The following is a 25017-nucleotide window of genomic DNA, read 5'->3' on the forward strand; positions in this document are numbered from 1 at the left end:
GGCAAATTTTTAAGTGTCATTAAATCTAGTGTAAACAGAATTTCTTCAATAGCAGGAGCCCTGATATTGCACAGGGATCTTCCAGCATGGATCTTGACTCCCAAATGGATTTCCACAGCATTCCATGCCACTGTAAAGTTCCCTGGCAACATCCTTCAGTAATCGGTCTATTGAAATTTTGTTGAGGAAAGCTATTGATCTAAATAGAAGCCAGTGAATGAATACTTCAAATGTCTGTTTTAAAATGAAAGCTGGGCAAACCTAAAGGACATGTTTGTCTTGGACTTTAAAACCATAACTTTCATGTAGAACTAGACATAAGTTTGTATGTGTCTCACCATAAGCTTTCATTTAGGATCATCATTTGTATTGTGGTAGCTCCTAGGAAGTCTACAAATAAGGACTGGAGCACCATTGTGCTAGGCACAGCCGGTGCACGTAATGAAAAGATGGTCCCTGGCCCAATATCTATTTATTTACTGTTAAAATGTACACATTTGGCGTAGTCTTAGCAGACTAGGCGAACGAGTCTGAATTCTCTCCCATTCCTAGGAATGGTCTCTCTGGCTCAGGCACTCTGGTGTGACTTGTGGTGAATGCTTTTTCCCATAATGTGTAATTGAACTATGGAACTCACTGTTACACGACATCATTGAGGTCAAGAACTCAAAAAGAGACTGGACATTTATATGGCTAACAAGAACATCCAGAGTGATCTTAATTAAAGATCCACAGAGAATTGTGGGAGGGATACTAACACTCATGCTTCAGGGCTTCAGACATCCTCTACGTGTTAGAAATCATCATGAGACCTAACACGGGGCAGGATCGGTTACTCCAGGGTTCTTGCACCTTCCTCTGAAGCATCTGGGGCTGTCAGAGATATGATGCTGGACAAGATGGACCTAGCTCTGATCAAGCAGGGCAATTCCTATGCTGGAAGCTTACACTGCCTTGGTCAGGGTTGTACCTATTATGCGGACAGAGGACTCAGTGCTGCGAATCTAGAAGAGTCGGGGAGAGAACAAGAAGGAAGGTGGATTTTAATCTTACAGCAGGCAAAGCAGCCCAGGCCTCATTGTTTGGGGCAAAGATTGTAAAACTTCCAGGTCCTTCAATTTCTGGTCTCAGGTTAGAGCTGTCAGAGTACAGTTGTGTGGTGGAGGCTCCAACAATCCCCAGGGTATCGTAGAGGTTTGAAAGTGGCAATGCTGAAAGAAGAAAATATCAAATTTGATAACACGGTAGCAGTTCCAGCACGCAGCCATTCCTATCTCCCTGCACATTGCTGAATGAAAACAGAGCTGCTGGCAAAAATGTATCTGGAAATGAAACATGTCAGCGAACTCAGGCGTCAAAGGAATCGTTTGATATAGGTCTAGGTGTGCCACTCGATTTCCCATGTTTTGTCCCACCTCCCTCAAGACATAGCAGGGTAGACTATAAAAATCATGCAACGTTCTGTACGCTGACACAACTTCATCCTCCATCCCTGAATTCTTCTGAAATGGTCCCCATCAAACATATATTTGTTGGTATTGGAATACTCGTTTATCCTTCGCTGCTGTCCTAAAACTGGGTGAGATTCTGACCACAATTACAGCAGTATAATTGACAACCTTAAATGGAGTTACTTTGGATTTATACTGGTGTAAAACGACAGTCCAAATTGGGCCCCATGTAATTGGGGTTAGAAACTCAAGAAACAAGGAGGTTTATCAATTTCACATGGTCTGTCATTAGACCTGAGGTTTCACATTTTCCCTTGATTGTTCACATTTAGAGATGTGCGTTCACATTTTGGGGCTTAGATCTTGTACATTTTGGTCCTAGGAGATGTAAACTGTACTTCCCTGCAACTGCCAGGTACACTGTGTCTCAGGTGGAATCTCCCTGGACAGCGGTGGTACCACCTTCCCTTAGGGCCGGTCTAATCTCCCTTGGACTCCCTTAGGGTCCTTCACTCTCACAGAAGCTGCCTACAGGATATACTTAACCAGTGCATCCCCTGCTACTCTAACCAAGACTGTCCATTTCCAGAGCTGACTAACTGCAGGCACCCCACTAGTATGGAGACTGCAGAACCTTGTTCTGCTGCAACATCCCACCAGGTAAACTTGCCTCGAGCAGGGCACATCAATGAATATGCCTGACTGAATCCAATACGAGCAGCCTCTCCCTCTCACAAGCCCCAGATTCCACAGGGCCAGATCCTCGGCTGGTATAAATTGGCACCGTACCTTGATCTCAGTGGAGCTTCACCAATGTACGCCAGCCGAGAATTTGGTCTGCAGCATTTAAAACGAAATATTGCAACTCCCATAGTAGCAAAAAGGTAGGGTAGGGATGTCACGCCCACGGGAATGATTAAAAGACAAAGACAAAGCAGAAACCATTTGTTACCGTATTCAGGGGATTTCCCACCTTTTTTGAGATCACTAAACTGTATCTTCTAATCAAAATAGACCTTGCTAAATTCATACTCACTGAAACAATAAGCATGGTCTGGAAGAACTGTGTGTTACAGTAGATCATTTCATATTAAATTTCCAGTAGAGTTATATTACCCACCGGAATGAGCATTTTCTAACAGCCAAGCTACCTTAACTTAGAATAAATTGCGTTTGATCGTTTTAAGTGGATAGAACATTTCTGTCAAAACTTGGCATGTACTGGAGCTGATGGGTCCCATAACTTAGTGCTCCGCTTGGTGGGTCTGCCCTTTCCACGGAGGGGAGTGTACAAAAATCACACAATGCCCAAGAATCAAATTCACTTTGAATAACTGTCTCTGCTAGAGCTGTAGAATTATAAAGCATCTATATAAATAGAACACATTTTTACCAGCTGGGCAGCCTTTTTCTCCAGGTACCTTTTCATATCCAGGGCAGCACTCGTAGCTGATCATTCTGTAATAGGACACAGACACCGCAGATAATGACAAACAGCTTTTCAATCCATACCACTTCTAGCCAGGCAGCCCAAGATAATCATGGAGGGACAACTGCTGTTCTCTACATTTGACTACAGTTCCTATGTGTGTTGTGCTGAGGGCCTAAAGCAAATCCTTCCTGGCTATGTAACTAGCTATTCTTTGGGCAGGTCTACACTTAAAATACTGCACCAGTGCAGCTCATGGTTGCGGCTGGGCTGCTGTAGCACTTAAGTGAAGCTGTTCCTACTCTGGTGGGAGAGCTTCTCCCGCCAGCGTGAGAGGCGGTAGCTATATTGATGGGAGAAGCTCTCCTGCCGACATAGTTATACCGACCTAACCCCCAGTGTAGGCAGCACTATGTGGTTCAGGGGGGTGGATTCCCCCCCCGATATAAATCTATATAGTGTAGACCTGACCATTATCTCTTTCAAGATTGCAAACTTCCATCTTGGCATAAAGGAAACAACATTTCCCTTGAGGGTTTGTTCACTGTAAAGCCAAACGGGGAGGGCTGAAAACAATCTGATAATGCCAGTTGGTAGAGTAAGAAGGTGACTGATTCACAACGACCATTACAGCAAGATGAAGATTTTTATTTTATTTATTTAAAATACAAATAAGGTGACTTACCGAAAAACAGCCTGGAACTCAAAAGTCACATGGATTCATTTAAAAAAAAAAATTAAAGTGTGTTGGATGCAAATCATACTTCTACTGACAAAGCCCTGGCTGGGATGATTTGATTGGGGATTGGTCCTGCTTTGAGCAGGGGGTTGGACTAGATGACCTCCTGAGGTCCCTTCCAACCCTGATATTCTATGATTCTATGTATGTAGGGACCTACCCTACAAGAGATCTATGAGTGACAGTGGATGGCAATTTAGACATGAGTTTTCAAAGAGAGATAGCAATAAGAGACCTGCCTAAATTTGGCCTTGGTTATGCATTCCTTGAAGCGTGCTACAGAGCACACGTGCAATTCAATGGTATTTGCAAGAAAATGGAGACAGATTCAGTCTTACATGTTCAGCACATCCATGCTGACAGTGCACCCAGACTTTTTAAGTGCTGGTCATATCAGTTTGTCCTTGAGAGAGGAGAGGGACACACGAAATATACTGGTGAATCCATTTCACCTAATCAGCCAAGTGCACTTTATCCCTAAAGGAGAATTCTAGCCAAGTAGACAATTGGTGAAACACAAAATAGAAGCGGGAAACCAATTTTTTTTTTCTGGCCTTAGGGCAGGTCATCATCCCTAATAACAGAGGTAAGCCGCTTGTCTGGCTGGGACCAAGTAATTATATTTCACTTGACCACACCTGGGTTTGGTCTATCCCAGTCTACTAGCCAACTGGATTTTGCTTACTCTGCATTACAGTAGGTGTGTGCCCACAAGTTGGAAGCACATGCGTTCACACTGTATACTCTATCTGGTCTCCCTGCCAGCTCCACTACTGGGCTCCCCGGGCCCACACCAGGGACTGAAATTGACAAAATGCCTTCTTTTAGTTGCCCATTGTTAAGAAGTCTCATCAGTTTCTGTAGCTTAATGCTGGGTCATAACAATGGGAAAAAAAGGAAGGATGGTAAACAGGCACTGATTGATCTTTAACTTACACCTTAATAGCCAGTTGCTCCTCTCATATTCATTGAGGCCATGGTGTTCATCGGAATGCATCCGATGAAGTGAGCTGTAGCTCACGAAAGCTTATGCTCAAATAAATTTGTGGCACCTTAGAGACTAACAAGTCCTCCTTTTCTTTTTGCAGATACAGACTAACACAGCTGCTACTCTAAAAGGGTTCACTGTGTATTTCATTTACTGTGGTGGGGGGGGTCAATGTCCCTTTATACAAACAGATCACACCTCTGTAGCCCTTACATATTCACTGGAGGAGGAGGGAAGTGAGTCCTTCACTCCTTACTCATACAATCCCATATAATCAATCACTGTGCAGTATACATGACACCCCATTTTCGATCAAAATATCACATCCTAAACAACCACCTAGAGAATAGTGCAATGGCAGTTGATACATGCAATGCTAATTATTGTAGAGATAGGTTTGTAGAAGATTATAGTTTAGGAGACACTCCCTCATAAGGGACAGCATTATGAACATAGCAATTTGGAGATGTACCCTGAAGACAGGGATTGGGAACACTGCACATGGCTGCATGCAGCAGTTCACCAGTGGTGCCTGCCAGTTTGCTTAATTAAAGTTTTATTCCTTTCCCATTCACTGGTTTGTTATTTAAAATGAACCCCAAGATAGTTACAACTATACTACACTAGGGTACCAAAAGTCTACATACAGGATTCAAGTATGGACTCCACACAATGTTGCTTCCTCACAGAAGGTGCAGCCATATGATCTAGAACTAGTAATAATCACTCAGACTGTATTTCTCTTTTATAAAGCCAAGAACTGAATTCTATGGGTGGGGAGGAAAAGTATAAGTCGATTGACACTGTACACTAATATTATGGCACATCTGAGGCAGAAGAAAACTCCTAAATTTTAGTAGTTTTAATTACTTTGTTTGGCTTTGAGTTACAATGTCTCTTAAAGGGGCATCTGAAGAAGTGAGGTTTTTACCCACGAAAGCTTATGCTCAGATAAATCTTAGTCTTTAAGGTGCCACTGGACTCCTTGTTTTAATGTATCTTAAATAATATCTGGAGCACTCAGTAACAGTCCCTTGTGTCTACTTGGTAAGGAATGAAACTGCAAACGCCAGTTCACTTTAGCACATTAAAACAAGCTATTCTGGTATCTCCTGGGCTTGTAAACCACACTTAATCACTGTTTGGATAACACATTTTAATTCCATCATGTTTCCCTTAACAAAGCAGCCTCGTGTTTTCTTTCAGCCCTGTTGTCAGCCCAACTCTTCCCTTTAGAAAAGCCATTAGCTCATTTACACCCAAAGCTTTGCAACTTTATTAATTGCTAGAGCAGATTAGTTCACCAACTGCAGTTATTTACAATGAGTGGGAATGGAGTCTGCAATCTCTTATACACACACACACACACTGACATGCGGGGCCAGAAAAATCACTGGAAGTGGCAAACTTACATCTACAGCAGCTGTGTAAATTACTGCAACTTGTGAACTAGTCACCGATAGCAATTAGTAAGTCCCAAGGATTTATAGCAAGGACTGAACCACTGATTGATTACAGAACCGTCGGTTTCATTTAACCTGCCTGATCTGTTATAACAAAATAATCCACCAATGGGCCAGATCCTTACGTGGGGTCAATCAATGTAGTTACATTGACTTATAGCCATTTATATCAACTGAGGAACTAGCCCATTGCATGTACCACTTTACAGTTTAAGAAATAAGTGCAGGCAGAAGCGTTGTTTTCAGATCTGCCCCCTTAAGAAAATGTGTCTATGTTAAGGGGGGCAGGGGGAGGGCAGGGGAATAAAAAACAAAAAACCCACAGAATTTACCAATTTATTTTTCTCTGAAGTTTGTTTTAATGGTCACCTTTACAGCTGTTAGAAGGGGACAAAACAAACAATTTGATCTTAGTGTCACCATAAAGAAGAAGAGCAGACACTCCTCTTACAAGATACTCTTTTCCCCTCTGCAGAATTTCAGAGTATAACTGGATTGGAGGCAAGTCTAACATCAGACCCTCAAGAGCTGACTTTCAAGGAGCTGGGTTAAAACAAACAAACAAGCCACCCCAAAAACCCCAAAGCCCTCAGATATTCGTCATCATTTGACCACTGTTAAAAAACCCAACAAAAACAGTGAAATGCCTTGAATTTAAACAGAATTCCTCTGGGTAATTAGGAGTCAGTAAGTGAAACAAATACCCACACTTCTGTGACGGCAGCAAATAAATTTTGTGTCATGGTTTCTTAGCAAAATTACAAAGCAAATCCAGACTGATTGTCTAGACATTATATATTCCATGTGGGAAAGAATTTGCCTAAAGCAATTCCTTCCTTTGACGACTTGGGATCTTAACACCCTGCTGTTCCACTTCTCTCAGTTCTCCTACTAATGACCATGGAAAGTAACACACACTTTTGTCTTTCCTCTTTCCCACCCCTGTAACTCTGATTTCCCTTTTTCCACCAAACACACTAACTCAAGTCTAGACAGTTCCTCAGTTCAGAACCATAATCAAAGACAGGGAGCGGATTAAACAGAAATCATTCCAAAGCTCAGCATAACTAATTCTTGAGCTCTGATGTAGTTGTTAAAAGGTTTATTTACAGATTGACTGGAGATTAATGAGCTATGACTAACAGAGCAGGAAACTGCTGATACACATCACAGAATGTGGTCTGAACTCATTCCAGGGAAACCCCACTGGAGGCTGCCCCCAGCAATGGAACGGCTGCTGAGGGTGGGGAAATTGTTTCAGAGGAAAAGGCTGCAGCCTCTTTCCCACAAGGGAGAGGACCGTTAGCATCTCCCTCTGTTGAGGGGCTCAATGTGGTAATGGTGCTGGGGCAGCTCAGAGAGAGAGAGACTCTCTCTTCCTCCCCCATGCAAGTGTCATCCCTCTTTTGACACATCTGTAAAGCACCATGCAAAGTTACAGGGCTGTGTAAAATATTGACTTTTAAACTTGCTACCCTTACAACATCCCTGGGGAGGCAGGGTTGGGACATCAGCAGCCAACAAGAGGACACCAAATACTTTCACTGGCCAATGAAACTGGTGACAGACTAGAACATGTGATCGATATCCAACCATCAGGGGCAGAGTTTTGACCTTCTGTTGCAGAGTGACCAGCTCCATATCAACCGGAAAAGCAAAAACGCTGTACATTCCTCCTCTCCAACACGGAATTTGCTGAAGCCATATCTGTCAATCTAGGTCTTTATATGGTGCTCATATCTTTGGTATCTATGCCGTGGTGACCTCTCAAATGGGTTGCCGCAATACCTTCTTAGATACTTCTGAACAGCCCACCTTCTGTACTGACTGGAGTAAAAGCTGTGGCACTTCTTCTCCAGAGCCTCCCCTAACTTCCTGTTAGCTTCTCAGGGGCGGAGCAACCTAAGGTGTTGGTTTTCATCTGTAAAAGCCCTGAATGGTTTAAATCCTGGCTATCTGAGCAGATGCCTCTAGACCACATGGGGAGGTCAACTGGGGTAGATCATCACTGTAGCAGTTGAGATCAACTAATGGGCCTTGGTTTTAAACATCTAGGTGCTGCAAGTATAACGCCGACAGACCCCAGATGTCGGCAGGCGGGATTGAAGTGGGGACCTCTGAAGCTTAGTGCATGAACCTCTACCGCATGAGCTAAAAGCCAACTGCCTCTTAGCTAAGGCTGTAGAGCAAACTCATTAATCTCTCTCACTACGTGGTCTTGGTGCCACTAGATGGGACAGAACACCACACCCAGGAGGTGTGGGGGTTACACAAGCAGGGAAGGTATTAGGAGGAAGGCTCTGGCTGTGAAATTGGCTCTTTGTCCACCAGAGCCAGATTCTGTGCTTCAGGGCATGGAATAAGACTCGCCTGCCTCCTCCAGCTTTTGCCTTTGGGGTGAGGAGTGGAAAGGGCAGGGAGCATGTGGAGCTGTTCAAGGGAGGGAGTCCGCTTGGTTCGCTTGCTCATGAGATCTTCAGTCTAAATTTTTGTGCCTCTGCTTAGAGCGTGCCACATATGCACATTTTAAAAGGCAGTGAAGAACCGTGGGCTCAGTCCATCCCTGGAGTAACACGACTGGCCTCAGTGGAGTTACCCCAGGGATGAATTAGACTGAGAGATCTTTGGTCTTTTGTGGCTGGACCTGAAAATAACCCGACACCCTCCTGGGCTGTTCACAAAACAAAAAACAAAAACAAACACACAAAACATGCTCTGCCTACGCACAACACCGATGAGTGCTCAGAGGGTAAGGGCTTCCCAAAAACCTCCCTGCTGCTCAGCACAATGAGGTCATTCGCTTCCACCTCAGCTCAGATGCATTTTCAAATGCCTGGGCAATCTCCCAGCTAGGACCTGCTAACTCACTTAAGTCATCCATGTTCTCCCACAGTCAGCTGTGACCCAGGTAGAGCATATTACTTGATGAAACTACCTCCTAATCAGGGATAGGGTTTTAACCCATTCAGTGCCATACACTGGATGGGAGCTGCATCACTCCTAACCCTGCTAGAGGTCTATCATGGAGCAAAATGTCACACTTGTATGATGCCACTGGGAATGAAACTACAGCATGCCGGGCAGGCAAGGAAGAAGACTGCCGTATATCACAATACACAACACAAGGAGAGACATTGGCTAAGAGTGGAAAAAAGTGCCCATGCTAATTGATGCAACAGTTGTTGGCAGCTGTACTGTTAATGTCAAGGCAGATGAAACTGCAGAAAGTTAAGTGTGACGCAAGGGGTTTTAATGATATTTCTAGCAAATGGAATGTTCCAAATACAGGACCAAATTCTGCCCTCTGTTATATCCATGCAACCCACATCCAAGCCCACATGTGCCAGTTAGGCAGAATTTTGCCCATAATGTACATAGTCCCATATGAGCCTGTAGGAGTGTTTACAGTCAGTGTAAGCATTCAGTTAAGTTTTGTTCTTCTATGGCTACACGTTACATAGTTTACAACAAAAATCATGAAATACACTTCACAACTTACAGAACAAGCCGGTGGTACGCTACTTGACAGCACTTGAATGTGTCAAATACAGTACAGATTTATGATGTCTGAGCGTTGGTTACAGCTCATTACATCTCAGCAAGGCTGGTGCCAGCTATGTGGGTTAAATAAGCAACCCCCTCAGAATGCCTACAAAGAGCGTTTGTCATACGTTCTCTAATGCCTTCTGACCACAATTTCCTGCCCTCCCAGTCAAGTAGTTTCAAGTAAAATCTTTATATTTATTAAATCAGATTTTAGTTTCAAAAGGCTACACTGTAAAATTCAATATGCAGTAAAACTTACGCTGAGCTTCCCCATTTTTATTAGTCATTGTTTCATGCTGTTGTGTTCTTAGGGTCCAAAATTAAAATAAGTGCATTTTTCAAGGTAATAAAAATAAGCTCAAGCATACACTATCAAATAAAGATCCATTTGTAATAATTTTCTGTAATTAAACTCATATGTTGTGTTTTATAACGAGAACCAGAGACTTGGTCTTTTCCTGAGCTGGAGAAATCACGTCAGCCAAAAGAAGAATGTTAAACCAGCATGGGAACACGGGAAAGCAGTCAGCGGCAGCTTCATATGATCAATGATTTTTTGAAGGATTTAAAAAGCAAAGTTATCCAGGCTCTCTCTCTGTTCTTAACAGAAAAAGTAAGGAGACTAATTATGTCCATGATTCAAAAAGCATAAGGCTCTAATAGTGCTGCCATTGGATTTAGGAAAATATAAATACAGACAGATAAATAAAATACCCCTTTGTCTTTGGATTAACTACATAACCAAAAGGGGAAAATTGCTTAATTGCCAGCACGAAGATCTTGCCCACCGTCTTATCCCACATCATCTCATTTCTTCCAATGAAGACAATTCAATTCTTTAGCAAAGAGTAGAACACCAAAGAAGCAGACAAGATGGTTGGAGTCACATTTGATACATGTGTTGAAATTTCCATTATCAATCAGATACAGTGTATTGCATAGATGCTCAAGTATTTTACAGCAATGGTCCACACGATATGACTTAAGAATGAAAGCCTGCAAAAAACTTGCCACCAGGCAGGTGCTTACTACCATAAGTAGTCTGTTGATATCTATGAGACAACCCACAGTAACATTTGCATGAGTGGTCCCTAACATAGTACTACTGCTGTGTTTTAAACCATTAATGTAGAAGAATAATGTGATTTCTAAAATGAAGGACGGGGGCAACATACATATATCAAAAAATTTATAGGCCAGATTTTTTAAAACTTGGATTCCCCTTTTGTGCCTGCAGTTATGTGCAGGAATAATGTAGATCATTCAGGGATGTAACTATTCCACCATATCATGTGTAAATGCTAAAGTCTACCCACTGGGAATTGCAGCTACAAAAATACATACAGGTTGTAAATGTAAAAAACAGGAAACTTGGCCATATAAACCAGCCACTCATCTCCCAATGACTGAGATCACAAATAAGTTACAGAGAAATCAAAAACCAACAAGGAGTCCGGTGGCACCTTAAAGACTAACAGATTTATTTGGGCATAAACTTTCGTGGGTAAAAACCCCACTTCTTCAGATGCATGAAGTGAAAGTTACAGATGCAGACATAAATATACTAATTGACACCTCCTCATCTATTATTGGGAGTGGACTACATCCACCCTGATCAAATTGGCCCTGTCAACACTGGTTCTCCACTTGTAAGGTAACTCCCTTCTCTTCATGTGTCAGTATATTTATGTCTGCATCTGTAATTTTTACTCCATGCATCTGAGGAAGTGGGGTTTTTACCCACAAAAGCTTATGCTCCAATAAATCTGTTCATCTTTAAGGTGCCACCGGACTCCTTGTTGTTTTTGTGGATACAGACTAACACGGCTACCCCCGATAGAAATCAAAGATAACTTAAGTGCCAAGTAATGTTAGTTTACTAAGAGCCATGTTTCCTGTCCAGTTGCTATAGCATTCTTACAGATGCTCGCTCGCTCTCTCTGTGTGTGCGCGCACGCGTGCGCCAGGCCCAACTCCTTAAGTAGGCCCATTGAAATCAGTGAAACAGCTCATGAATTCAGGTATTACTGAATGCAGGCAAGGGTGGCAGAATCAGGTCCTTTACTACTGCATTCCACTGGACCTAAGCAAGTAAACCTACTTATCCTACCGGGAGTGGAAGTTACTATTACTTCAGGGCTGAAACAACTTGTCTACCTGTCTCATTCTGATGACAATCTCCTCTCTGATCCACACGGAGGATCTTGACTCGGCTTTCTCCGGGAAACATGGTCTTCAACTGACATCTCTCCAAAGTACATGCTTGGCAAGATGGGTACAGGGATCTTATTTCAATGTTTGGTAAAAATCCAAGCACCTAGTGCAACTTGCTTAGAGCATGGGCCTACTTCCCTGATACACTCTCCCACCTGGGTCCAGCACTACAGTGCTAATCAGAGACGTTTGCTGGAGACACTTTCCTGTGGAGGTCACATCTACTATGTGGAAAAAAAGGGGTGGGGACATCAAAACAAGTATTCCTTTTTAAATGTATAATTCTATATCTCCTAATAATGGGCCACATCAAACTTGCCCGCCCCCACCCCACGCCACGCATTGGGGGGTCTCAGCCACTTCAGCAAAGCTGGTGGAACACTCTTCATTCATCCAGCATCCACAGCGAGGGTGGGAGGAAGAAGGGAGGAGATGGGATGGGTCAGTGGGAGTGAGCAAGCTGGGGATGGGCTCTTAGCCTCCCATGGACTTTACCAGGGAAGTGTAATCTAGCCCTAGCCTGCATCGCCTTTGATATGTAGAACCACTGGGAGCCTCAGCCAGGGAGGGGCGCTATCAGAGCCAGCATGGAGGCACAAGCCTCACGAAGACACCCCAGAATCTGCCAGGCAAGGGACAGACCCTACACCTTTTGTCCACTTGGGGAGGAAGCAAACCCTGCACCTCTCAGAGAATGATGGGGGCTGGGAGCAGTATGCAGTGCTAAAATAGAAAATGGACATTATTAGTTCTCCTCTCCATTTCATATAGCTGACCTTGACTCTGCTATTCAGCCCTGTTTACACATGCAGGTTTCTCATTGCCCCACCCCTGTGTTTGTTTTTTTAATTATTATTCTTGGGGAGGAGGGGGTCTGGGGAGCCAAATCCTGCTACTGGAAATACTTCTTGTACAATAGACTCATTGCTTCCTCAGTTAGTACTGGCACCCCCACATCTTCCAGGCTAAAATATCTTTGTATTAGGAGTTTGGGTGAAGCCAAAAAGACTGATCTTAAGAAGAATCATCTGGTCTTATCTGAGCTATGAATGAAACCATTGGTATGTTCTCTCCTTTTTGGGGAGATCTAGCAAACCCAAATAGAGTTTTTCTTTGCTAATATTTCTGGGATGTAAATTTCCTGTTCATTCAAAAGTTGAAGACATCCATGTCGGTCTTCACCTCCCAGCGGTGCTGGTGACTTGTCTGAATTCACACTCAAACTTTAATAGCAAAGCTATCAGACCTCTGTATCCCTAACAGACATTATGTGTTAACTTGGAGACCTCTTGTGATGATATGTTGATGCTTACATTGGTGACCCCATATCTCCAGGAGCAGTTTCATTTACTTCAAATGGGACTACTCACAGAAATAAGGGCTCACCAACAGATACATGTGCGGCACAATCCTGCCCTCAGAGATTTGGTTTTCTCCGCTAAAACTGCCAATAGCATCGAATAGGATTGTGGGTAGGTGACGTGAAGACTCATCTATTTGGAACGTGATTCAAGTCAAACTCATTTCACAAAGGCCACCATGTAGCTGTCAGATGGTCATGGTTATTGACCCCTTTTTTCAGCTGGCATGCTACAGGCATGAGGTGTTGTAGCACTGCTAATCCTGAGAGACATCTAGATTTGCTCTTCCTGGGGTTTTTTTGCATTATTGTATACTCTTGCTGTAGTAAACATTTTGGTACAGATGAGTGAAACCATTTATATTTTCAGTGTGATAGGATAGTCCTCCTCCAGTTTTAATGAGTTACAGTACCTCCACGTAAAGACTAAGGAATCCCCTCCTTTAGATGAATCAGATGGAAATATGCTGAAAGTCCAGAAACTGTGTTAAGTGGCAATTTCTGGTTTTCTGACCTCTTCACTATACAATTATCACAGGGAACCGAACTGAGGCTCAGTACATCCAGCTGAGCCAATCTACTGTTTTCTTTAGAAGCCAACTTAAACTCCAGTTTGTCCATTCAGGTAGACACTGTGAAAGATCTTGGAGTTTGCTGTTTAGCAAAGAAAGAGTTTATTTCATTTGAACTTGAGAGACAGTTAAGACATCCCAAAAGACTTGGTTCCATACTGGACTGGGCAGTAAAATACTTTCCCAAATGTTCTCACAAACATCTGGGTGATTTGATGTCAGTTCTCTTGATAAAATGATTTTCGACACATGAGCTCAGTCCAATAGAAATTGCTAATCCTTTCATTTCAACTCTTGCATTTATTCTAAATTTGCATGGAAACCTTTGTTTAACATTGGTGCTAGAAAACCCAGAACTAGAACACATAAAGCCCTTGACTAGCATTTGTCTTTCAGAAGCTTGTGAAGCTACCTCAGACCCAAATTATGATTTTCTGGGGCTTGTGTGACCTTGCAAAGGTTTGTGTCTCTTGGAAGAGAGACAGACTTCATCTCAAGTCCGGCAGGAAGCAGGGCATACACGTTATTAAATATGTGAAGACTGCACCTTTCAAAAGAATGTGCTGAGGCTGGTTAAATAGATTACTGTATGCAACGGCTAGTTGAAGATTAATATTTGCAGGTTGGGGCACAGAACTGGTCTGAAAGCCTAATTATTTTTTCCTGAAAGAGTCATCAGGAAACTATGTCTTAATCTGACCGCACCCTCTCACTTCATTTTTTCTCCTTCACCCAAAAATCTACATATGTAGATGCATTTTATGTTGTTCCCAACATCCATCAGCTTTGAGCCACTTCTTTAGATAGAAGCATCTCTAGATCTGGGAGATGAACAGTTAGGTACCAGGTAACACCTGTACATACTTCGTTACAGCACAGAGCTCTGTAAATGTAGAAAAATACATCCCAATTTATAATAAATAATTGGGCTTTAGATTTATGTAGCCCTTTCCCATCCTTAACATATCAAAGTGCTTGAGGATCACTATCAAAATTTTACAGATGAGAAATCATGAGTCAGAAAGATTTGTTTGGGAATGAATGCTGAAGACTCAATGTATAATGCATAAGAAATAAGAAGGCTCCACATGTTTTTAATTCACCAAGAGCAAAATTAACACATTAGTGCCAAGGATAGGACACTACTTAAATTGCATTTAAGGCCTCAGCGCAAGTGGCCCTTCCTTACCTTTCCAATGACTTCTCAACTCGAGAGTCAAGCAGTAGTTTGTGTATGACCATTCATTCCAATTAGCACATGATACAAGGTCTGATAAGTATGAGTGCCTTTCCCCAAAATGCACTGTTTAAAAAAAATCAATTAGGATGCTGATAACAGCATTTAATTAAACTGATCTGAAGTACATATAAACAAGAAGCCCTACATTGTAATTCCATGTCCAGCATGTTTAACAGCTGTTTCTTTTTCAGAACACTTTGTTTTGAGCCAAAAAAGCCTAATGCGTGTATCCATACTGAAGCTTTCTAGTGAGATTCTAGATACTCTCAAGTACTTACGTTGATTTTCCACAGACTTTTCTCTGGTACCACTGTTTGCAGTTTGTGTAGTATTTCCTGTTTGTTCCAAGAAGCTTCTGCACAGCACACACATTAGGGCTATAGATAAAGAAAGACAGAAAAGATACTGTAAGTTTCTCCCTCATTCAGACATGTAACATTAAGAGACACCCCATTGACAGTAGGCCTGAAAGCAGCACTTTGATTTTTATGAAGGAGGAATATTTTATAGCTGCAATTTACCTTTCTAAGAGATCAGAATGTATAAGGAGGACTATAAATTAAACTGAGAAAGAGCTCTCCCTTCATCAAGCCAGGACTTTTTTCTTTCCGGAATGCAAAAACGTGACCTTTTCCATCCCCTCAATAGTAAAAAATGACAGCTAAAATTACACTTGCATCAGTGTTTCCACTATGGACACCAACTTGCAAAGGAAAATAAGCTTCAGATAAAGACTTGACAGAGTAGATAACAGTGTGAAGATATTTAAATAAACGTAACCAAAAAAATAATTTTTAAATTAAAAATATCAGGATCCTTAGCTGAAGATTAAACTAGAACTATTTTGTACATGAAATTAGAATTGTTGTGTTACTAACAGTTAACGTGCGCTACTGTTTCAACACAGTAACTTTTTCACAGTATGGATTAATATGAGCATGTTGATAGCATCCATCAGTTATCCCGCAAGGGTCTGTGCACTCTGGCTCCAATCCTGCAAATCACTTAAGCACATGCTTAACTTTAAGCACATGACTAGTACCACGGAAGTCAATGGATCAGGGCCAAAGTGCTCAGCATCTCATAGGATAGAGCATATTCCAAAGAGTCCCTGCTAACTGATGAATAGGGTCCATATATAGGTTTGTACACTAACCTATGAGGATTTCAGGAGTACCAAGATATGGACAAAAGGACGGTGAATTCTGGCAGTAGAGTTCGTTGCCTTTAGCGATGGGATGTTTCCCCACAAACTACCGCCCCTGGGTCCTGATCCCTAGATGTGGTGAACACCCACAACTCAGAGCTAAGTTAACAGGAGCTGTGGATGCTCAGCACCATTCAGGGTCAAGCTCTGAATGTAACTCGGCTCAAATACATTGTTTGCTTTCGTCAGTCAGTTCCCAATAATTCCAGCAGCGGGTTACTAATGGCCTACTCCTGCAGAGCACTGAGTGCCAGCACCCAAGAGGTGCTCTGCACCTGACAGGAGTCAGCTGAGCTGTAATTCACTGAGCCATAAACCTGGAGTGGGGGGTGGGGAGAAATAAATCACAGTGGTCTCCTGTTACTTAGGCTTACTCTGGCAAAATATACTACTCCAGCCTGTTTGTACATATGCTCTGGAGGTATTACGAACAATGCTTACTTGTCCAAATGAACACAGGAGAGGTTGTGGTGTAGTATTGATTCGTCCTCCCCCACCTGCGTGATTCGTGTTCTCACTGTTGCACAAAAGCTCAGTTCTCAAATTCATACTAATGACTGGGAGACCAACCATTGGAGAGGTTCTACTATATGTTTGCTAAATCTACTGCCAGTCTCAGTGGGAGCGTGGCTTCTCTTCAGTAAGTCTTTTTTAATCTCGCCACAGCTTTCATCTATAGAGACAGAGCCCAGTCCTGCTAGGTGCCGGGCACTTTCGCCACCCACTGAAGCCAATGGAAGTTGAGGGCTCTCAGTGCCTCACTCACAGCTTCCATAACTTCTGCCATTTCCAATAAAAAACGCATTTCTGCTTGAAAGCGTTCATTGCACTTTGCGTGCCAAATGTTAGGAATGCAGGGGAAAAAAATATTAAACACTACTAAAAATAAATCACACTGCCGGCTCTTCAGTTGGTGTAGCTTGGCCTAGCCCCATTGACATCAGTGCAGCTATGCCAATGGACACCAGTGGAGGATCCCGCCCCAGAAATACAACCCACAGACATTCCTGCACCTTCTGACTCAGCCTACCTTGGCTACTCCCATATTGCAGTGAGCAAGTCTGGTTACTAATACATGACAACCAAAGAGCTCCTAGATTTCAGTGTCCATTTGATTGGTCAATCCCCTCCAGGATTCATCCTTTACGTGTCTAGCTACTGGAGAACTAGTTTTATCATTTCTTCTGCATCCTTTGGAATGGTCTCCTACTTGTTAAGAGGCTGGTGAAGAAATACTTTGTACTCTGAGTACTGTTTTCATATTACCCAGTTACCTTTCGTAAAGCTAAAATACTGAAGCTACACGCTGCTGCTGTTCAGGTTTTGATTTATCAGTACAATGCCATGCAGGCTCAGATCAAGCCCCAGGAAAGAAAAACAAAACAAAAACAAAAAAACACTGCTTTGTGTTTTCCGTGACCCCCATAACAAAGCTGGAGTAGTTGCAATGTATATTCTAGTGTTCTGCCCAGTTTAGATTTAAATGAATCTGCCAGTACTCTACACTGTCTGCACTTAAGTCCCTTACTTTAGCTGTGCAACAATTTACAGTGAAACAAGTTGACATATATAAATTGCTTCCTTTCGTCTATCACGTGCTTCTCGCCAGTTGGTCCTTAACAGATATCCTTGGAGTAGGGACTGGCCTTGAAAGTTTGGAAACAGCCTAGCACATCGTGGATGCTTCCAAAAATAATATGCAGTTCCATCATAATGATTTACCTACCTGCCTTCAATGGAATAAGTCACTACCTATTTTATGACAGTAGAGATGCATTATTGTCATAGAATCATAGAATCTCAGGGTTGGAAGGGACCTCAGGAGGTCATCTAGTCCAACCCCCTGCTCAAAGCAGGGCCAATCCCCAATTTTTGCCCCAGATCCCTAAATGGCCCCCTCAGGGATTGAACTCACAACCTTGGGTTTAGCAGGCCAATGCTCAAACCACTGAGCTATCCCTCCCACCCCTCAATACTTTTTCCAAGCAAATATTTCTATGTTGGTGTTAATTTACCTTCCACAATTCTTAACTGCAGCCCCACTCACAGATCTGCGCCCTGTTCACTTTTTCAAAAAAATGTGCAAAAGTTGTCACTTATTTCTGTAGCTCCAGATTCTGTCTCCCTTACTCCTATTGAGTAGGATCTTCCTATGCAATTAGTACTATTGGCTTCAATAGAACTACTCATGGAACAAGGTGATATACAACATGAGTAAGGGTAACAGAATCTGGCCCTTTTAAGTTCTCTGCTAATGATACATGGATGTACTTTATGTCCAAGAATTCTTTAGTTGTTTCTCTATTGCTACATGTTTGACACATCCATACGTTGGCATCCAAATACTCAGTTTGCTCTTACTTGATGCTGATAAAACTGAACTGCTTTTGTAAAGCTCTGTCCATCAGAAAGGGACTAGTGGGCCAAATTCTGCTTTCAGTTATGCAGGATTTACATCAGCATGTGATTCACTTCATCCATAAACACTCGCTTCTTGTTCTCCCTCAGAGATGCCAGTGCTGCTAGGAAAGCAGTGGAAGAAGTCTGCCTCTACTTCTAATGATTGTACTGGCAACAACATTCTCCTCTGTCTCCAGAAATGAAGAGTCATAGGGAAAATACATTAAATGAATGTAAGACTGGTAAGTTACTAAAGCCCTATTTGCACACTTTCATCTTAAAGTTATTGGCAGAATTTGGCCATTGTTTAGTTTCAAGGCATATGTACATGGAGGGCAACATTGCAAGCAATAGCCTTAGAACTCATCGTTAAGGTTCTATATCTCATTAAAACACAAACTAATATACTGTTTTTACAACAGCTGATCTAGTTTCCAGGTGATATGTTGATTGCAATATTTCAACATTTTTTCCTTTAAAACAAAGCAAAACAAAAAAAAAACACCTTTTGTGGCCTTGTCTCAAACTACCCATCTGACCTGTAGCTTCTCTTTAATCAACATCATGTTGCAATAGTGAGTCATGTGAATTTTGTACCCATTTCAAGATTCTATGAGATTCCCAGTCAGATCTCAAGACAGATGTGACTCAGCGTCACAAACTACAGATTTCACAGTTAATGTTATAGCTAACAATGCATCTGTGCCAACAGAACCAGCATCAGTACCAAGTATGTTACCAATCCAGGAGAAGACGTCTATACACATTTTTAGATGTTCTTTGAGAAGCATACAACTAAGGAACGGATTACTTTTGTCAAGAATGCTTTTAAGATCTATTGAAAAGATTTCATGAAATGCTACAGTTGCTCAGGGGAAAAAAGCCCTTTAAAATCTGTCTGACATTACTTCAGAATATGTAAAAATAAAATTAAACCAGAAATAGACATGGAAAATTTCAACTCCGCAAATCAACAAAATGTAAGACAAATTAAAACATCATGCAAACACCTTCTCTTTCTCATGCTTTGTTTAGATGCTGTAGTCTTGATTTTGCATGATGTGGATAACATTCATGGTGGTCTGCAGGCACAAATATAAAAGATTGTCCCTGCCCCAAGGAGCCACTAGTCTAGCATCAGAACTGTGCCAAAGTCTTCATAGACAAAAGCAGACAATAAAGTCCTGGCCATGAAGGGCCATTCTAAACAGAAATTCTTTTATGAGTAGTACAGAAATATAACACTGTAAACTGGTCTAAAATGGCCCGTGCAATACCAAGGCACTAAAGGGAAAAATAAGACACACGTAAAATCTGTTATTATTATTTTGTGACACATTCTCACTACGGTTTATATTTAAATAATATACAGTATCATATTATTAGTTTTGCAAACATTTGTTCAACATAACAGCATCTATGTAACTTTGCTTGTATGTAAGTACCTTTCCTCTTAGCAGCTCAGGGCGTCTTACAACCATTAATAAAACTATTGAAACCCCTCTGAGATACATTATAGAAAATAGAGGCAGCTTACAAACTTTGGAATTGCCTGTTGTCCCATCGAAATGTCGTTATGGTCAATATTTTTCAACAAATTCTTTCCTACTTTGGGGGCACAGAAAGATTAAGCTTGTCTACAGGTGACCACAGTACATCCTGCAGTATTTTAGTGATTAACACTACTGGAGATAAGCTGATTGTTGGCGTCTCTACCATTATTCCAGGTTGTAGCCGATGTGTTCATCCTAGCGCACTCTAAGTTTCAAAAGGTGTGTACACACACCTCTCTCTCTATATAAATAAAATGTTATATATGGGCATGCATACACTCACTTTTGAGAGTCCTGATTGATATAGGCAGCATCTCATTCGAGTATATTTCATTGTATGCTTCTAAGTCTGATTGTACCAATACAAATGATTAAACAGTCTAAGCAGCATCTACCCCAGTACTTGCAAACACAGGGGGATGGATAACTAAGCCCTGACCCCTTAGCTATCCCGGGCGGATAGTTTCCCTTGGAGTTGACCGGTCTTGCGGCGGGTCAGTCTCTCTCGCCTTGCAGCAGCGAGGGAGGCAGCTCACTGCACCTGGGAGGCCGGCCGGCCCTGCAGGAATGAATCACTGAACTCCAGCCTCAAGCCCACCCATCTACCGTCCGGCCGAGCCTGGCGCCCGGGCATCCTCCACCCGGCCCCGCCGCTCGGGGCGGACCGTCCCCCGCCGGCAGAGGGCCGCGGCCGGGGCGGGCTGCAGACGCGCGGCCAGCGGAGCGGGGGGGGCCGCCTTACCCGTGCTGCCGGCCGCGCAGCCGGCTGTGTTGCAGGACCTGCTGGTAGGGGCTCTTGGCTGCCCCGGACAGGGTCACCCCCAGGGCCCAGGCCAGCGCCAGCAGCAGCACGCCGCGCTCCATGGCGCGCCGCGGGGACTGGATGGGAGCAGGCGGGGCAAGTGAGACCCCGGCGGGGCGGCCAGCCGCGGTTAAATACGGGACGGAGCGGGGCCGGGCAGGGGGCGGGGCCGGGGAATGGGATCGCGCTGCCCCCGGGCCGGGGGGCGCAGCTCCCACCCCCGCCGCGGATCCCAAGCCATATAAACATGTGGCCAGGTGTTAGCATCCTGCTCCGGCTTGGCGATCAAGGGAGAGAAAGAACTGAAGTGATAAGAGAGCCAAAAAACACACACGCCGATTACATCCCACCACTGAGCGTGATGTCAGGGCATCTTCCCTTGCCCATTACATAGGGCCAGGTTGAGCATGAATCTGTGTAACATACAATAAAGGCCCTCATTTTCCACTGACTTTCAGGTCAGATTGGCATGTGGATTTTTTCCCCCTTAAATACATTTCCAGGTTTGTGTTTTTACTTATGGCAAGTGGGGTTTGAAGTCTTTCTCTCTCTCTAGCCTGGTCTACACTACATGGTTATGTTGACATAAGCTGCCTGGCATCAACCTTAGTGTGGAAGTGTCTTCACTTAAGTTTGGCTCCTGCCGACACAAGTGCCTCTGTAACATCACCTCCCTGGGCAACGTAGAGTCGTGGTCAATGTAATTAGGTCAACACAGCATGAGTGTAGCTTGGTCGACTGCTACTGGCCTCCGGGAGCTGACCCACAATGCCCCACGCTGACAATCCGATTGATACATGCGCTCCTAGGGAGGATGTGCACTGCTGACACAAAGAGTCAAGTGCGCACGCACACAAGCGCTTTAATAACACCAGTGGCTGTATGCCAGCGTAAGTTAGGTCGACATAATTGTTTAGTGTAGACGTCGCCTCTCACTTTCTGATTACTAACTCTTATCTGTGCAAAGCCAGCATAGCAGCCCTTTGTGGCTCCCCATGCATAAGAGGGATGTTCAGATCAGTGTAGAGAAGCTCCTAGGACAGTCCACACCTGGGCCCTCAGTACGGGGAACGAAGGAATGGCCAGCACTCCCCCAAGCCCCAGGGAGCCCCAGCTGCTGGAACCACCCCTGGGGGGTTATTTTTAAATTACCATCATTCTCTCTTGCGCTCCTTTTACCCGTTGCTTTTAAGCATGCAGATAGATGTTAAGGTTGAATGGAAATACGTTCCCAATTGACTTTCCATGCACTCAGATATGAATACTCTAGAAACAGTCATATATGACCCAGCACTCACACAAAGGTACAGATACACATTTTTAGACTAAGCCATGGCTAGAAATGGCAGCTGCTTAAACAGAAGAGAGGAATCTAATGCATCTTAAGAGGTATCACCAAGCCAAACAGAAGAAGCCTTTAGCAATAATAAAGACATTCTTTGGCAAGCTTTTTCTGTGGTAAACAAATCTGATGGCTGGAAGGATTGAACTGTTTAGATCATAAATATTGTTGACATTTTTGCGTGAGCTGCATAGGAAGAGCAGGAGGTTGGTGGCCACTTCTGGAGAGTTTCTGAAAAACTATTCCAACCAATTTCTGGAGAAATTGACATGGAAAACACTAAATTTGGATCAACAGCATAGCATTAACAAGTAATACATGGTTGGCCACAATCATGTTCTAGTAATCCGGTAATTATAAAGTATATACAGTCAATACAGCCACATTCATTTCCAGAAAGTATTTAATCTCCCTCTAACTTTAATCTTCATTGGGAGTTGTGCTGACATCAAGTGCTACGTTTTCCCAGATTACCTTCAACTTTCATTGATACAGAGCTCATTACATATAGTAGCACTGAAGAATTTTTGAGGACTTTTCAGCCTCTGCTTGTTTTAATTTCAGTGGACTACATTCTAACAAATGAACAAATTGATGTGGAAGGCCATTAAATAGACATTCGTTTATTTTATTCTTTGGACATTTGTAAGATCATGGAAAATTCCCATCACCATCAACAGGTGACAATGGAAATTAGAAAACACGATAGTACCTTTGCAGACTAAACAAACAAGCTAAAACCAAAAATTGAACCAGCCAAATGAAACCATAGGGATTTACTTTTTAGTTGTTTGCTATTTTTGTACTGCATTTCCTAGACAGTGAGACAAAGCCGCTTCTGGAAAGCAGGACTCTGAAAATGTCCAATTTAATTGGTAGATAGATAACATAGGAATAAAGGGACTCAACCAGTGAAACGCTGGAGTTGAGGTAACTCAGCACCTGACAGGATCAAGTCAAACTGTTAGAGAAAAAAGCAGCTGATTTTAAATCAACATAACTCCATTTCACTTCAGTGGAGCAATTCTGATTTACACAAGCTGAGATCTGGCCCCCAGTTTAATAATAAAACTGACAAGGTCATGTGGACCAAATCTTGCTCACTTTACTCACTTGGGAAGCTCCACAGATGACAAACAAATGGAATTTGGGGCTAAGTTTGTCCCCTGCCAATTCCTCATCCTCTCCACACTTGTCTCTTAGTTTTCAGCTTTTGTGTCTGCACATGGTCCCCTTACAGATGGTGATACAGGAGACCATTTCTCATATTCACCATTCCACAGGGAACTGACTGTGTAAGTCATCATGCCGGCAGAATGCATGAGCTGGAGAGAGGTGATGCCAGCCACAAGTCAAGGCTTAGTTATTTTGTTATTTCAGGAAACACAAAGCAGCTGTTTAAATTCTAGTTCCTGGGCATGTTCCCTTAACAAGTCAAAGTCTTGTGGATGGCAGAAGATCACTGTGAACAGTATGCACAGCTAGCTGAGCAATGTGCCGTGGGCCTGATCCTGCAAATAGTTAGTTGCAAGTCAATGGGACAACTCATGGCAGTAGGCTTGCTAGGTACTAAGTGTTTGCTGGATTGGGCTCTAAACCACTTTACTGTTCGAAGACTCATATAATGTGATATCGCATCAAGCAGGGTGAAGTGGACAAAAAGGGCTGGCACTCTGCTTTCTAGCGCACACACCATACACACACCTACTCCCCTACTTACTTGATGGGTATAATGGGGCCTGATTCAAAGCCCTTTAAAGTCATTGGGAAGACTCCCCATTGACTTCAGAGGGTTTTGAGACCCATATCCTCAAAGGTATTTTGGTGCCTAACTGCCATTGAAATATTTAAATATATTTGAGCATGTGGGCCACAGACATCAATAAGACCACTTACATGAATAAGATGGATCATATTTGGCCCTCTCTTTAAAATTCCAGACCACAGATATTATTACACTGAAGAAACTTAAGCAAAATATTCACATCGTTAATTTTTATTTTCAGTATTTTATGTTTAATGTCTTATCCTCTTACTCTCCCTGCTCCTTTCTCTCTCTCCTGTTTTCCTTATTAATATTCCCCTTTTTGGCCTCTCACCACTTTTCCTTTGTGTTTCCTTTCCTTTTCATGTCTTTTTAAACTCTCCATCTCGAAAGCATAAACATGTGCGCACACACCCACCCCCTTTGTGCCTGCTTTTCTGGCTCCATGTATTAAAGATATTGCAGATGCCCTTCTGCAGCAAACTTTTGCCTTCACAAGTGGATCTGGCTATAAAAGGAAACTGATTAGGATCACATAATCCTAGTAAATTTCCCTTTCCAGACAGCTCCCTATGATGTATCCAGAGTTTGCTGAAGGAGGAAACTAGCTAATCCTAATTTCCTTCTGCAAGCGCCTGACACATACAGCCTGCTGCAAAAGGGGAATTGACTTGATTTATGCCCCCATGCCTGTCAGATCCATGGCTATAAAGCATTGTGTAAATGTAAAGTACTATTATTACATAGAGTAATGCCGAGATCAGATATCTGTTCAGTATGGATGTAGCAATATAATTTGTAGTCTCTACAAACTCTTAAAAGTCTGCAGAATAGTCTTTTATAAAAAATGCAACCTGTTCTTAGGAAGTATTTGAAGTATACATTTATAGTTAGTGCCATTAAAAAAAGGTAACAGACTAATGAATAAAGCCATTCACAGTTTTGG

General features: G+C 42.7%; 1 protein-coding gene across 1 annotated transcript in view; it reads right to left on the bottom strand.

Moving 5' to 3' along the window:
* Positions 1 to 21251, bottom strand: part of TGFBI (transforming growth factor beta induced) — a 36953-nt gene extending 15702 nt beyond the window's left edge. The window contains exons 1-4 of the mRNA XM_037907039.2: positions 20905 to 21251; positions 15281 to 15379; positions 2845 to 2909; positions 1054 to 1211 (exon numbers count right to left, since the gene is read on the bottom strand). Of these exons, the coding sequence (XP_037762967.1) occupies positions 1054 to 1211; positions 2845 to 2909; positions 15281 to 15379; positions 20905 to 21026 (444 nt within the window). The 5' untranslated portion in view covers positions 21027 to 21251. The remainder of the gene's footprint in view (positions 1 to 1053; positions 1212 to 2844; positions 2910 to 15280; positions 15380 to 20904) is intronic.
* Between the last annotated feature and the right edge of the window lie 3766 nt (positions 21252 to 25017).

This window comes from Chelonia mydas, chromosome 8 (assembly GCF_015237465.2).
Source record: "Chelonia mydas isolate rCheMyd1 chromosome 8, rCheMyd1.pri.v2, whole genome shotgun sequence".
NCBI classification, from domain to species: domain Eukaryota; kingdom Metazoa; phylum Chordata; order Testudines; family Cheloniidae; genus Chelonia; species Chelonia mydas.